Source organism: Perca fluviatilis, chromosome 20 (genome assembly GCF_010015445.1).
Source record: "Perca fluviatilis chromosome 20, GENO_Pfluv_1.0, whole genome shotgun sequence".
Taxonomy (NCBI): domain Eukaryota; kingdom Metazoa; phylum Chordata; class Actinopteri; order Perciformes; family Percidae; genus Perca; species Perca fluviatilis.
The window spans coordinates 10,892,232-10,908,782 of record NC_053131.1 but is presented as its reverse complement, the minus strand read 5'-3'; the positions used below and the strand labels follow the sequence as shown (position 1 = coordinate 10,908,782).

The 16,551-nt window shown below is 42.2% G+C and overlaps 1 protein-coding gene across 2 annotated transcripts; it reads left to right on the top strand.

Moving 5' to 3' along the window:
• Positions 1–953: 953 nt before the first annotated feature.
• On the top strand, positions 954–8,110 carry LOC120549584 (galectin-3-like). 2 transcript variants are annotated; one of them, XM_039786600.1, is made up of 6 exons: positions 954–1,112; positions 1,551–1,568; positions 1,659–2,420; positions 3,643–3,731; positions 4,082–4,238; positions 7,009–8,110. In XM_039786600.1, the coding sequence occupies exons 2-6, from the start codon at positions 1,554–1,556 to the stop codon at positions 7,162–7,164; spliced, it is 1,179 nt and encodes a 392-aa protein (XP_039642534.1). In that variant the 5' UTR covers positions 954–1,112; positions 1,551–1,553; the 3' UTR covers positions 7,165–8,110. The 2 variants fall into 2 exon arrangements, with proteins under 2 accessions (XP_039642534.1, XP_039642535.1); XM_039786601.1 differs by lacking the exons at positions 3,643–3,731; positions 4,082–4,238; positions 7,009–8,110 and adding an exon at positions 2,863–3,549 and having other exon boundaries at positions 955–1,112.
• The last annotated feature ends 8,441 nt before the right edge of the window (positions 8,111–16,551 follow it).

Sequence of the window (16,551 nt, the reverse complement as noted above, 5' to 3'; positions counted from 1 at the left end):
TGTGTAAGTATATTAAGAGCAACAACAAAACAGAGTCGAATTACTTGTGTGTGTACACCATACACTGTAAATAATGGACAAAGCTTCCAGGCCTGAAAAGTGAAGCCACTGCGGAAGTGCCTTAAACCTGCATTAACTTAAATAGTTGCCTAAAAATGTCTTGTTCATCGTTATGCCGACCAAGCTAGCTAGCTACCGCTAACTTCCCCCCCTTTAGCAATTAGCGCAGCGCCATTACAACCATAAACAACACTGATCTTGATTAGCACTGGAGCATTATAACTGTTTTTTTTGTGTGTTTATTTTCTTTATTATCATTGTTATTGCAGTTCATAACTGTTTTATTAATTGTGCCATTGTATTGTTATCTATTGTCCCATTATGTGTCTGAAACTGTGTGTCGTGGATACCCTGCACTTTTTAACTGTGCAACAAATTTACTTAAGGATATAAATAAAGGAACCTGAACCTGAAGATGAACTGGCTTGGCCGCATCATCCTCCCCAGCTCCACCCTCTCATCAAAAATCGTCACATCCGGTTGCAAAAAACCATGATTGCGACGCCAGTGTCGCCAAACTTGAGGCTTCAAAACGGCCATTAAAGCTGCTTCTTATTCTGATAAACTATAGATGTTGTGCAGAGAGTGGAGGGTTGATAGGGGGCCCAAAGCTATTATTTATGCCCAGGGGCCCCGGCCATCCTGAAGTTAGTCCGGCCCTGAGTGGAATATAGACACAGATGTCACCTTGCAGAAAAGAAGGAGATCGAAGGTCTTATCCATACATTTTTATTTTAGCTGGGTGTATTTATTCATTTATGAACATTAAAACATTTTTGTCACAGGGTCGTCACTGTGTGTGTGTGTGTGTGTGTGTGTGTGTGTGTGTGTGTGTGTGTGTGTGTGTGTGTGTGTGCCCGCGCGCGCACCGAAACGCGCCCTCCCGTCAGAATACGTCATCAACTTCCTTGCCGAGAGTTGTAACGTTAGTTGTGAGAGCAGATCCAACGTTAGCTCTGCAGGTCGAATTAGCTGGCTAACTGGCTTCCACAGCTGGATAAATCATAACTATTACCTACATATCATTGGAGAGGAGTTCATCTTCTGGCGAGGTAGCATGAAATATCACATTTTACTACTTCTTGTCTTTTGACACCGAGGAGCTAATATAAACACACGAGCTAACCATATGAACGTTAACTAACAGTTAGCTGCTGTTAGCTAGGTCGGCAGCCAACTATGTAACATCAGTTAACTAGATATTTAAAAAACTATATCCCCGTTAACATGCAGCTAAAGTCAGTGTAGCATTTGTATAGCTTGTCGTAATGATATTTAGGTTTGGTCAAGATATTTCGACTCTGCCCAAATGGATTTTGTTGATCACCAGTCGGGAATGGAAACATTTAGCTACTCTGCCATTACTCAGAGCCTCTGTGTGACAAACCTTCCAGTATTTCACAGCTTACGATAAGATGGTTGTTACAACTTCCTAATAAAACTAATGAAAGTTGTGGCTTATCTTGTTGTTTCTTTTTTTTTTTTTTTAGATCATGGCAGATTTCTCGGTGAGTTCAAAGGATTGCACAATGTTAGTGGTCGAACAGGTCTTTAATTGTATACAGAGAGACTCAATTTCCCTTTGTCTTCTACTTCAGCTGTCAGATGCCTTAGGAGACGACACCCCAAGCAATGCAAAGAAAATAGGGAACACTAACCCGTCTGCCCCTGCCTGTAACCCTCCACCTCCGGCAAACCCAGGATGGCCAAGTTCAGCCCCAGGAGCTCCCACCCAGCCCTCCGCTCCTGGTGAATATGGTGGATCATCTGGCCCTGGGGCGCCTGGGCAGTTCCCATTTCCATCTGGTCCTGGAGCACCAGGGCAGTACCCAGGACCTCCTTCAGCACCTGGTGGGTTCCCCCCTGGTCCTGGGATACCTGGACAGTACCCACCTGCACCAGGAGCTCCAGGGCAGTTCCCATCCAGCCCTGGAGCCCCTGGGCAGTACCCTGGGCAGTATCCTGGGCAGTTCCCTGGGCAGTATCCTGGGCAGTTCCCTGGGCAGTATCCACCTGAAGGAGCTCCAGGACAGCTACCTGGAGGCCCGGTTTCTTACCCAACTGGACCATTTCCTTCTGGCCCTGGAGCTCCCCCTGGGCCTTATCCAAACGTGCCTTACCCAGGCAGTCAGCCAGGAGGAGGCAATGGGATGTATGGACCAGGTGGTCCAGGTGGATTCCCCCCTCCAGCTGGCCCTGGCTCTTACCCTGCATTCCCTGCTGGAGGCTTTCCCCCAATACCCACTGGGTCATGGGGACCACCTGCAGGCGGAGGCTTCCCTCCTGCCCCTGGCTCCTTCGGTCCTGGCCCTGGGTCTATGGGTCCATACGGTGGGCCTGCCGCTCCAGGAGGCATGATGGTGAGTACTAACACAGTTTTAAAATAACATTATGTTGCTTGCTTGCTGCATGTCTTTTCCGGTGTGTTTTTGCTCTGGGGGGCAGTGAAGCATCTCTCTTTGGGATTCATGGTGGGGAAACTACTTCCAGCCACCATCCTTACTACCGGCAGCAGGTCACTTGCTATCATATAGCTATTCAATTCTACTCTAGTACAGGGTTTCTTCTACCATTTTCAATGTGACTGGTTTGGTGTCTGCCTTTATACTGCAGCTGGTTTCCTGCCTTGTTGGGATTTACTGCAGGATGGTACATTTTCAGTGGGGGTTTTACACCCCGGCCTGCATTTGGATTATTGTGTTCTGTATCTTGGGCTCTGCTGGGGTGCAAAGCAAAACATGAAGCAGAATCAACAAATGTAAAAAAAAAAGTAGTTATCAAAAATGTATTCTTGTCTTTCAGCCCAGATATAATCCACCATATAATTGAAAGCAATGAACTCAACTTTTCAGTCGGACAAGGACGTCACTTCCAGAATCAACATATGGTTTGATAAGGCTACACGTGAAAATGTGGCAAAGCCTATATACACAGTATACAGTTAGGGTTTTGTGTTCAATCTGCCTGGGCAATGTATTGTTTTAATTAAGTGCAATATGATTTAAAATGGCACCTTTACACAGAACTCATGTTTAATGTATTAAGGCATTTTTATATTCTCTGATGAAATCAAAGTATGATTACAATGTGTGTGCTGATTACTATTTTCATATTACCTTGCCATTTTTGTACATGGTTATAATTTAAAGTTGTTTTGTTTTCTGTCATTTTGTACAGTTGATGACTTGTAGTAAAAATGTTGAAAACAGATTTTTCTTTCTTTGACGTTTTCTGTCATTATGAATTGCATCAGTGCTGAACTAAATGGAAATGGTGACTCATTGTGGTGTTGTATGGGGAATGTGGGCAGGGTCAAAGTTTTGTATAATGTTCAACTAAAAATACCTTTGCTATTTTGTGATACTTAGCACTTCAGAGTATTAGCGATAAAATGTGTGAACAATTCCACCTTTGCCCCTGGGTATATTATAAACAGGGTAAACACTGTTTCTATTTGTGTATTTATGCTTAATAAACAGTCAATCACGATTTCCCATTTTGCATTTTTTAACTTCATTTCTAAAAAAAAATAGCATGGTAAATGTCTTGTTGTGATTTTAAAAATTGAAATATTTCTTACAGATGGCACCGTTTGAGCTCCCACTTCATGCTGGAATTTTGCCACGCCTTGTAATCACAATAGTGGGGGAGCCTGTTCCTGGTGGAGACAGGTATGAACAACAATCCTCCTCTAATTCTGCTGTCAGTGATGCTCTCTGAGCAACATAACTGGATGCCTGATAAATAACTCTGCATCCATCCTAATCCTCCAGACCATGGCAGTGCTGTCATCTTCAACATGTGGTTCACACTGGTGAAACATCTTGCTTGCATCTCACTGTTTTAACGCACATCTTTTACTTTTACTTTACAATTATTAATAACAGGCTGTTGTTGACGGTCAAAATGAAAAAAAACTTTTTTGTTTGTCTGTTCATGCCACGTTTATTTTTGTTCTTAATTGGGCAGTGAAAGAAGGATTCGTTGTCAGCAGCACTAAGTCCTGATCTTTTTCTTGCAGGTTCCAAGTTGACTTCATCAAAGGTTCAGATGTCGTCTTTCACTTCAATCCTCGATTTCCGGAGCAAACAATTGTCAGAAACTCCAACATAGGTGGATGTTGGGGGCCAGAGGAGCGGGAAGGAGGCTTCCCATTTGTTCAGGGACAGCGTTTTGAGGTAAAGTGTAATAGTAATAGTAGTATTGGCACTGAAGCTAAGATTTGGAAACTCAAAAAAGGTCCATAGGTTATGCATTTTATACATATTTGAGGCTTACAATGTTAATGTCAGCGTTTTCACTTTTGTGCTTGGACTCAAGATGGTTGTATGATTACAGTTTGGTCAAGTGAGCATTCAAAATAATGTGGATTGACAAGTATAACACAATATCCATTTAAATGTTAAAGTTGTATCCCCTTGGTCCACAGACTTTGGCTGCTAAGTGAGATATATCAGAACTATCAAAGAAAGTCTGAGTGTCCCCACTTGTAATTAAGACATGGCTGTTGACATGAATGCTGTTTACAAGCTGGGACCTCGTAATTATGATAACTTTGAAATTACATGAACCGGCATAAGAAGAGGTCTAATCAGCCAGAAGAAATGAAAATGTACAGTAACATTGGGACGTGTTTAACATGATGATATGATCGGAAGCAGTGTCACAGGTCTATAAAACCTTCATATCAGTGACAGACAGGCTTTTGAGTCAGTAGGAAATTAGTTTTAGTCTCCCAGATCTCAAACTTGGTTAAATAAAGACATTTGTTGCATATTTTGCATAGTTATTTTCCTGCAGTGTTTTGTCAGTTGAAATCAAAAAGCTTATATTAGCTTAATGTCATTAAGTTGCCTTTTTCATTATGAATTTACCAGTAATTAGTTTCTCATTGAATCTTTTGGTCTGATCAGAAAATATTAAGAAAATGCTGATCACATTTTCCTAGAGCCCAAAGTAGCCTATATCCACGACGTTCCACTTCCAGGATTGCTCCGTTGCCGAGGGAAACTCCGCCGGATTTCACTCATTTTGGGCTTCCTTTGTGTTGGAATTTTAAACTCTGGTGGACTATGGTTAACTGCTCCTCAGATCTCTGCAGGGTAAATCCAGACAGCTAGCTAGACTATCTGTCCAATCTGAGTTTTCTCTTGCACAACTAAAACAACCTTTGAACGTACACATCTTCCACCAAAGCAAAGTTCCTTCCTGAGACTATTTTGCAGAGGCGCCGTTGCTCTGTCCAGAGCTTAGCAAGACGATTGTGATTGGTTTATAGAAATGCCAATAAACCAGAAGACGTTTTTCTCCCATCCTGGAATGCTGTGTGGACTAGCGCTCTTTATATAGAGAGTGTGGCCAACTCAAATCATGGGCGCCATATTGGATACCAACGCCCAATGACTCTACAGTGTTACCCTATGGGGCGAATATGCAATCTTGAAATAAATCGCTTATTTTCACCATAAACAGGCATATACATGTTATTATCAACGTTTGTCAATATGTAAAAGGCCCTTACGGAAATATTCCAGTGTAGTTTTACCTTCTATATCGTAAATGGGCCTCAAAAAAATGCCCATTGTAGTGAGTGACCACGTCGCCTAATAAGTCTCTGAGCAGTGTTTACCTTTCTAATGTCCGCTAGCATACGTACAGGCTAACTATAGCTAGCTTTGTGTGTAACGTAACACAAACCCACCCATCTCAGAGGAGCGAAGCTCAATATTTCATTCAATAAAATGATGGTACAAAAGGAGCACTAACGCCACAGGTCTTATGTTGACAACGTGGACGCAGATATAGGAAACTCCGAAGGGAGTTGTAATATTTACCTAGCAGGCTAGGCTAACGCTGTTGCGCTAAAGTTAGCAAACATCGGCGTAGCGTTAGCTAACTGTCTAAACTTCTGGAAAGCCAAACAACATCCCCGTCCAAGCTGTTTTTCACTTTCCCTCCAATATTATTATGAGCATAATAAAGACACCTGGACTCGGTCGAGACCAAAAGCCATAGCTGTGACTGTGGCAAGATCACAAGCATTTAGGTACATGGAGTGCTAGCGAAAAAGCTAACGCTAGCATAAGGCTAAATTCAAACTTCATTCATTTCTAAAGCAGTGTTCAAACTTTTTTGACAGCATGGTACACATTAATGATGGTATTACTATATTTGTCCTATGTAAGTTGATATATCGAAGAGAGAAATTGACATTTACCTCACACAATAATGAACAGCTCCCATACTTTTCGCCTTTTTGCTTCACGGGGGGGAACTTGTGAAATCTTTTGCTGCTTCCCTGTCCTTCATTGCAGCCAAATGCGCAACAGTTGGGCATTTTCTTTCAGTGATTTATGTCATTTCTTAAATAATTTATTAACTTTTTCCACTATTCCCTGCACTATGTCAATGGGAATCAGATGAATGTTGGTATCAAACATGGAGTCCACGAAACATGTGACCACCTCGGAACCAATCGCATAACGGGATAGCTCAGAACATTCGATTCCCTAGTTGGCCACGCACTCTATATAAAGGGCACTAGTGTGGACTAGCCAGACCCTCTTCCGCAGCGCTGTGGAGCAAGGTCTGGCAATGCGAGACTAAGCCCAAAGTAATGTCTTCAGATAGCTTGTTTTGATTGATTGATTGATTGATTGATTGATTGTTTTGTTCAGCAAAACAGTCCAAAATCCAAAGATATTGAATTTGATATCATAGAAGACGACAAAAAAAAAAACTGCAAATATTTACATTTGAGAAGCTGGAAGCACAGAATATTTGGCATTCATGTTCAAAAAAATGACTTAATTGATGCATTGATCATCAGAAGTATTTCAGATTCATTTTCTGTTGAACAACTATTGGACTAATTGTTTCAGCTCTACTTGCATGAACCCATGATAACTTGGCATGCTGTGCATAACATTAGTATTGCTCCCCCTGCAGCTGAAGATCCTTGTGGAGGAGGACTCGTTTAAAGTGGCGGTGGACGGCACCCACCTGCTGGAGTACGAGCACCGAGTCGGCGGGCTGGAGGAAGTGACCCTGCTGCGAGTGACGGGAGACGTCGTCCTGCACAGTGCTGCCCCGAGCATGATCTGAGTCCCAGAGCTACTAAACCACATGCTGTACAGGAGTCCTGGGTCACCCTTCACCACCGTATTTGAAATCCTTTCAAATACCTTGATGGAGTTTTTGAGGCAAAATAGTCAGCGAAGTGCAATCTTTGCCCACCTGGCACTTAGTCATTAATACAGAACAGATGACAGATCAACACAGGGCTGCACACTATAATCCTTTTTCCTTTCTTTTGCTGAATGATTTATTTTTTTTATTTTTGCCACTCACAAAATCGATATATTTTATGACCTAACAGTATCAAAGTAGTGAATGCGATATAGTGCATCTAAAACAGGCGTTTTAAGGAAATACTAATTTATACCTAAAAGATTGTAGGCCAAGTGGAACCTATTTTCCACTAGTATGCTGTATTTTGTTTACAGTATGTGTATGTTAATTATTCTGTTCTTTATATCAAGATCTTGATAAGCCTTTGTAATGCATGAGTGTGATGCTGAAAATCAGTCTCCCCCTCCACACACACACACACACACACACACACACACACACACACACCCATACCCACACACCCCTTACTGGCCCGCTAACATTCAGTAGGCTAATGATGAAGTTTCTTCTTAACATGTATTTATATACTGACTTTGAGCTCCTCCTTTGTTCAGTATTAATCCTCCTGAGGTCTCAGACTGGAGGGTAGCGCAATGTTTTACGAATTATGATTTCATGTTGAAGTCAAATGTAATGGTCTAAAAAGTGAGGCTCAAATTAAAGTAAAATGTTGGAAAGGAGGAAGGAAGGGATTGGGTCTCTGATTTGTTGCCAAAAATAACTGGTACAATATTTTGAGATGATATGCTTATAAATAAAGGGCAAAAAACAATGGCTGATAATGCTGTTTGATTCACAATATTGTAAACTTTTAATGAGCTGCCTGCCTGTGCACATAATAAATACTAGTTTCCCTGTTCCCGTTCTTTATTTTAACCCAAAGTGAAGAATGCTAATTCTCTGTTTGCAGTCAAAATGTCAGAGTTTTATTCACAGTGATAGAATCATCATTATTATGTCATTAATATACCACAATTCATTCTTTGACTGTTGTTAAAGTGCTTTAAACCAAAAAATAATAGGGATAATAAAAAATATAACTAACTCATTGTCATTATACAAGTGAAACTCGGAAAATTTGAATATCGTGCAAAAGTTCATTTATTTCAGTAATTTAACTTAAAAGGTGAAACTAATATATAGACTCATTACATGCAAAGCGAGATATTTCAAGCCTTTATTTGTTATAATTTTGATGATTTATGGCTTACAGCTTATGAAAAGCCCAAATTCAAAATCTCAGAAAATTAGAATGTTATAAAAAAAGCATTTTAAATACAGAAATGAAAAGTATAGTCATGCATATGTACTCAGTACTTGGTTTGGGCCCCTTTTGCATGAATTCCTGCCTCAATGCGGCGTGGCATGGATGCTATCAGCCTGTGGTACTGCTGAGGTGTCTCATGTCTCTCGTCTTTCTCTTGGCAATGCCCCATAGGTTCTCTATCGGGTTCAGGTCTGGCGAGTTCACTGGCCAATCAAGCACAATAACCACATGGTCATTAAACCAGGTTTTGGTACTTTTGGCAGTGTGGGCAGGTTCCAAGTCCTGCTGGAAAATGAAGTCAGCATCTCCATAAAGCTTGTCTGCTGAAGGAAGCATGAAGTGCTCTAAAATGTCCTGGTAGACGGCTGCGTTGACTCTGGACTTAAAAAAGCACAGTGGACAAACACCAGCAGATGACGTGGCTCCCCAAATCAACACAAGCATCTTGGATTGTGTGCCTCTCCATTCTTCCTCCAGACTCTGGGACCTTGGTTTGCAAGAGAGATGCACAATTTGCTCTCATCAGAAAAAAGGACTTTGGACCACTGAGCAACAGACCAGTTCTCTGATGTTTGTTGTTCAGGAGCAGCTTGACAAGAGGAATGCGACATTTGAAGCCCGTGTCCAGGATCCGTCTGTGTGTGGTGGCTCTTGATGCAGTAACTCCAGCCTCAGTCCACTCCTTGTGAAGCTCCATCACACTTTTGAATGTCCTTTTTCAGACAATCCTCTCCAGGCCGTGGTCATCCCTGCTGTCTGTGCACCTTTTTCTTCCACACTTTTCCCTTCCACTTAACTTTCTATTAATGTGCTTTGATACCATAGACAGTATATAAACTGGACCGACAGATCCCGTTGCTCTGGACGGAGACCAGTGAAGGATATTAGAAGCACTTTTCCGGTTAGCGCTGAGCGTTACTGCGCAGCCTCCAACTGAGCTTGAAGACGTAGATGTGACGTGAGCAACCTGTCTGAAAGTTGGAAATCTTCCGGTAGCTGGGCCAAGAGAAAAAGAAGGCCGAGAGCATAGGTATATGTAAGGAGATAACATAGGCACAGGATAATTATTGCTAACTAAAATGCTAGTTAACATTAGTAATTAAACTTAAACAGCTAATGTGAGTCGAAACTGCCTGCGAGCTTCTCCTGTACTATACGGTAATTTCTCTACTGTGCGACAGTAAATTGTGTGGTTATGACAAAATTGTTAGCCTATTTTTACAAAAACGTCTGCTACGGAGCCATAACGTGAGGTACAAGGTAATGGAGCCTTTTATACATTGTCGTGCTTCTTTAGAAATAAACAATGGACAAATCGAGTCTTTAAACGCTTCTGATGTAAAGTTATTCCCTGTCAAAGTGACGCCAAAATGAATGGCAGTCAGTGGAATGCTAACAGGAGATGATGGCTTGTTAGCATCAAAATGGCACCATAGGAGCTACTCTTGCCAGACGCTCGCTTACCCCCTTGCTTTTTTCTTATGCGAGCATACAAACAGCACATTGCCAGGTGTTTGTGTTATCTGCAGGACAACAAACGGGAAAAGACACAGATAAGGTGTTGTTTTTTTTATACATAGGCCTATTTATGAATAATTTGAAACATGTTATGTCTTTGTATGTTTCTTGGCAGAGGCATTTGTCCACAATTGTCATTGAAATATGTTCAGTGAACCAAAGTCACCTACATCAAACGTCAGCTGTCAACAACGCGTCACCAACTGGGAAACTTGATTAGCAAAATCTCGGAAAAACCATAGACATAGAACATATTTATGGGAATAACGTTTTTCCAAGTGACGTCATCATTCACATCACTTCCTGTGGGAATCAGAGGTGGGAAACTCCAAGGGGGTAAGCTCATAGACAGTATATAAGAATGGACCAACAGATCCCGTTGCTCTGGACGGAGACCAGTGAAGGCTATTAGAAGCACTTTTCCGGTGATCGCTAACTTTGCTGCGCAGTGTCGGTACACGATCACACGATCCGTTCTGCCTGCACGATCCGTTCTGCACATGCGTGATCCGTTCTGCACATGCGCAAAATGTTCGCGCATGCGCTGTTGTACGAGGATTTACGACACTGCACGATCTGTTCCACGCTTCTGGTCGACAGCCAAGCTAACGTTAGTTTAGCTAACAGCTAATTCAGCTAGCTGAGACAGCATGTAATAACTTTAAAAGACCCTCAAAATAAAACTTGAAAATAAACGTTAACATATAAAACAGCTGTTACGTTAGTTCTACTTTACTCACTCAATATTTGTCTTTTTACTGTAAAGTCTTAATTTAGCTGTAGCCTGCTTTTCCCATTAAGTTTGACTCAACGTTATTTTAGACTGAATATAGCTGTCAGCTAGCGGTTAGCCGAATTAGCTGTTAGCTAAACTAACTTTAGCTTTAGCCATAGGCTAGCGTGGAACAGATCGTGCAGGTCGTAACATTGGTAAAACAGCAGCCTCCAAGTGACAGAGACAACGTAAATGTGATGTGAGCATCGTGTCTGAAAGTTGTAAGTCTTCTGGTAGCTGTGCCAAGAGAAATCATTCCCAATCTTGCAGAGACGGAGAGCGTAGGTATATGTAAGGAGATAACATGGGCACAGGCTAATTAATTAATTAATTAACATTAGTAATTAGGTAGGGAATGAGTCCTTACCCCAAGTGAAGGAGTTCAAGTACCTTGGGGTTTTGTTCGCGAGTGAGGGGACAATGGAGCGGGAGATTGGTCGGAGAATCGGCGCAGCGGGTGCGGTATTACATTCCATCTATCGCACCGTTAAGCTAGAAGGCAAAGCTCCGATCTACCGTGAGTTTTTTTGTTCCTACCCTCACCTATGGTCATGAAGGCTGGGTCATGACCGAAAGAACGGAGATCCAGGGTACAAGCGGCGAAATGGGTTTCCTCAGGAGGGTGGCTGGCATCTCCCTTAGAGATAGGGTGAGAAGCTCAGTCATCCGTGAGGAGCGCCCGAGAGAGCGCTGCTCCTTTGCGTCGAAAGGAGCCAGTTGAGGTGGTTCGGGCATCTGGTAAGGATGCCCCTGGCGCCTCCCTAGGGAGGTGTTCCAGGCACGTCCAGCTGGGAGGAGGCCTCGGGGAAGACCCAGGACTAGGTGGAGGGATTATATCTCCAACCTGGCCTGGGAACGCCTCGGGATCCCCCAGTCGGAGCTGGTTAATATTGCTCGGGAAAGGGAAGTTTGGGGTCCCCTGCTGGAGCTGCTCCCCCCGCGACCCGACACCGGATAAGCGGACGAAGATGGATGGATGGACATTAGTAATTAAACCTAAACAGCTCGTGTAAGTCGAAACTGCCTGCGAGCTTCTCTTGTACTGTATACGGTAATTCCTCTACTATGTGACTATTATGTAAAGTTATTCACTGTCAAAGTGACGCCAAAATGAATGGCGGTCAATGGAATGCTAACGGGAGTTGACCACCGGGATCACCTCCCGTAAGCATTCCACTGACTAGCATTCATTTTGACGTGTTTATTTCTAAAGAAACACGACAATGTATAAAAGGCTCCATTACCTTGTACCTCACGTTATGGCCCCGTAGCAGACGTTTTTGTAAAAATAGACTAACGATTGTGTCATAACCACATGACTTACTGTCTCATAGAGGAATTACCGTATAGTACAGGAGAAGCTTGCAGGCAGTTTCGACTTACATGAGCTGTTTAAGTTTAATTACTAATGTTAACTAGCATTTTATTTAGCAATAATTAGCCTGTGCCTATGTTATCTCCTTACATATACCTACGCTCTCCGTCTCTGCAAGATTCGGAATGATTGAGATTTCTCTTGGCACAGCTACCAGAAGGCTTACAACTTTCAGACACGTTGCTCACGTCACATCTACGTCGTCTCTCTCAGTTGGAGGCTGCGCAGTAACGCTCAGCGCTCACCGGAAAAGTGCTTCTAATATCCTTCACTGGGCTCCGTCCAGAGCAGAGCAACGGGATCTGTTGGTCCAGTTTATATACTGTCTATGGGAAACTCGGGCTAGATTTTGCTAACCGAGTTACCGTGGTGAAGTTAGTTTGATGTTGGATATTTGACAGATATTGGGATATTCATTTCAGGTTCGTCAGCAGTTCCTGCTATGCTTTCACTCAGTCTGAGTGAAATTTCTTTAAGAACCCCATTCATTTCCTATGGAAAACGGCGTTTTGCTCAATAGCGTACAAGTTATGGGACCCAAACACCCCAGACCAATGCACACCTGTTCTGCTATGTGGTACTAATAAGACACACCTCACTATAAATTTATATTTTGCACCTACTATTTTTTCTGATTTTTTGTTTAAGAACCCCATTCATTTCCTATGGAAAAAGGCTTTTTGCTCAATAGCGTCCAAGTTGTGGCACCCAAACACCCCAGACCAATGCACACCTGTTCTGCTATGTGGTACTAATAAGACACACCTCACTATAAATTAATATTTTGCACCTACTATTTATTATGATTTTTTTTTTAAGAACCCCATTCATTTCCTATGGAAAACGGCTTTTTGCTCAATAGCGTCCAAGTTGTGGCACCCAAACACCCCAGACCAATGCAGACCTGTTCTGCAATGTGGTACTAATGAGACATACCTCACTATAAATTAATATTTTGCCCCCACTATTTTATCTAAATGTTTTTAAGAACCCCATTCATTTCCTATGGAAAACGGCGTTTTGCTCAATAGTGTCCAAGTTATGGGACCCAAACACCCCAGACCAATGCAGACGTGTTCTGCTATGTGGTACTAATAAGACACACCTCACTATAAATTAATATTTTGCACCTACTATTTATTATGATTTTTTTTTTTAAGAACCCCATTCATTTCCTATGGAAAACAGCTTTTTGCTCAATAGCGTCCAAGTTGTGGCACCCAAACACCCCAGACCAATGCACACCTGTTCTGCTATGTGGTACTAATAAGACACACCTCACTATAAATTAATATTTTGCACCTACTATTTATTATGATTTTTTTTTTAAGAACCCCATTCATTTCCTATGGAAAACGGCTTTTTGCTCAATAGCGTCCAAGTTGTGGCACCCAAACACCCAAGACCAATGCACACCTGTTCTGCTATGTGGTACTAATAAGACACACCTCACTATAAATTAATATTTTGCACCTACTATTTATTATGATTTTTTTTTTAAGAACCCCATTCATTTCCTATGGAAAACGGCTTTTTGCTCAATAGCGTCCAAGTTATGGGACCCAAACACCCCAGACCAATGCACACCTGTTCTGCTATGTGGTACTAATAAGACACACCTCACTATAAATCAATATTTTGCACCTACTATTTTATTTACATTTTTTAAAGAATCACATTCATTTCATATGGTTTGCCACTCCCCCGTTCACAGCTAATCAACTGTATGATGTAGAGTCTTGGGTGAGGTATCGTTGAACTCAGACGGGAGTTCCCTTTTCATTGGTGATGATTTGCAGTGTCTGAGTACCGCGCAAATGTATGGTCGCAAGGACCGGTGTCCGCCAGTAACCCCGACGTGCGTAGAGGAGCGAGGGCCCGTCCAACACTGCTTTCAGCTTTAATGAACCATTGATTTTTTATTATGATCTGTCATATATTTTAGGCATCCAGCATATATATATATATATATATATATATATATATATATATATATATATATATATATATATGTATATACATACACACATATCAATCAAGAATCACTCACAGAAATGTAGGAAGTAAAGAGCATGTGAAGTAATTACAGAGGCCTATTAAGTACTGGCCCTTTGATACATTGACCATGATAAGGTGCTATGGTAGATTGTGTGTAGTAGTGGTAGTGCAAAAGTAAAAAAAACTAAACAAACATTGTAGGGATATAATAAGTGCAAAACAGTCACTGTTGTTAAATAGAATTTATCGAGAAGTATGGACATTGTGTAAATATAGAAAATGGCTTGAGAAGATAATGTAATTTAAGGAACTAGAGCACTAGTTAAAATAAAGCAAAATTGGTACAGATTGCAAATGTCAATTAAAGCTGCGAGCAGCGATGGACGGGCCCTCGCGCCTCTGTGCGCGTCGTGGTTACCGGCGGACGCCGCTCCTTGCGACCGTGCATTTGCGCGGCACTCAAATGCCGCAAATTGTCACCAATGAAAAGGGAACTCCCCGCCGAGTTCGACGATACCTCACACAAGACTACGTCATACGGTTGATTAGCTGTGAAAAGGGTCGTGGCTAATGCATAGGGGGCAGGTCAAACCATCACCAATGAAGAAGGAAGTCTCTGCTGAGTTCAATGATACCTCACACAAGACTCTACCTTAGATGGGTCAGCATTTATTAAAAAGGGCGTGGCTTCAACATAGGGGGCGGGCCAAACCATCACCAATGAAGTAGGAAGTCTCTGCTGAGTTCATTGATACCTCACACAAGGGTATACCTTAAACGGTTCAAATTGTATGAAAGGGGGCGCGGGGCTTAACAATAGGGGGCGGGTCAAACCATCACCAATTAAAAATGAAGTCTCTGCTGAGTTCAATGACACCTCACACAAGACTCTACCTTAGACGGTTCAAATGTTATGAGAAGGGGGCGTGGCCTGATTAAGTGGGCGTGGTCATATTATAGGGCTGGCTCAGTATCACATGTAGACCACATATTATAAGTTTCATGTAAATCGGATGATGTTTGTCATATAAGGCATATTTACTGTGGCGCCAGAGGGCGCGCATGACCAAAAGTCAATTTTGGCCTGTAGGTGTCCTCAGGCCTGGACCCTTGTCCATCCTGACAAATTTCGGGCAGATACGACAACGTACACTCAAGTTACAACAACTTCTTTGGTCATCGCTAAACACTCAAAATGGCCGCCACGCCACGCCCACACCGTCTGACGAAAAGTTTTTCTTTTAATAACTTTTCATCGTTAAGGTGTTGGGATGGTACAGACCAAGTTTGAAGTCCATCGGATGAAATCTCTAGGAGGAGTTCGTTAAAGTATAGCACCTTGACTTTTAGGCCTACTTCCTGTTGCCACTAGGGGGCGCTATGACTTTAAGTAAATATCGGCCTTTATTTGTCCTCAGGGTTGGACTCTTATGAATCCTGAAAAGTTTCGAGGTAATCGGACAACGTACACTCGAGTTACAGCCACTTCCTGTTTCGGCGGCGAAATGCACAAAATGGCCGCCCCGCCACGGCCACGTCCTATGACGAAAAGTTTTTCTTTTAACAACTTTTCATCTTTAACATCTTAAGATGGCACAGACCGAGTTTGAAGTTGATCGGATGAAATCTCTAGGAGGAGTTCGTTAAAGTACGACATGTGGAAATGGCCAAAATCGCACTAATTTCGAACTTTGAAATCAAAATGGCGGACTTCCTGTTGGGTTTAGGGTATGGCTCTAATGAAGTTTTTTGTACATCTTGACATGTTACATAGGTGTACCAAGTTTCGTGAGTCTACGTTAAACGCACTGGAGGGGCTCAATTTTCTTAACTTTGTAGGGGGCGCTAGCGAGCCATTTTTGTGCGCCTATTCCCGAAACCCTTAAAATACGTAAATTTTCACCAGACTTGATGCGACCGCCAAATTTGGTGAGTTTTTGAATATATTAAGCCCCTCAAAAAGCCAATTCATTTGACGGGAAAATAATAGAAGAAAGAAAGAAAGAAAGAATAATTCCTTCAGTTTTAATAGGGCCTTCGCCGCTGTCGGCGCTCGGGCCCTAATAAAGATAATGTAAAGATCACAGTCCAGACTGTGGAGAGGGGTTAATATAACCTGTAAAAGCAGTCAGACATAGGCTATATGGGATATCAGAGATAAGGCAAAGTGATGTGGTGGTGGGGCCAGAAATTAGACTCATGCTGAAAAGTCCGATTCTATCCTCCCCTTCTGTGACATGTTGTAAAGCCGAATGGCCAAGAGACACAGGACATTCTAAGTCTATCTGATGAACATGACAGTGACAAAAGTCTGCTAATGAAAATGCTCTTCTGGTTGTTGAATGTGTTGTGTAGTGGGGGACAGTC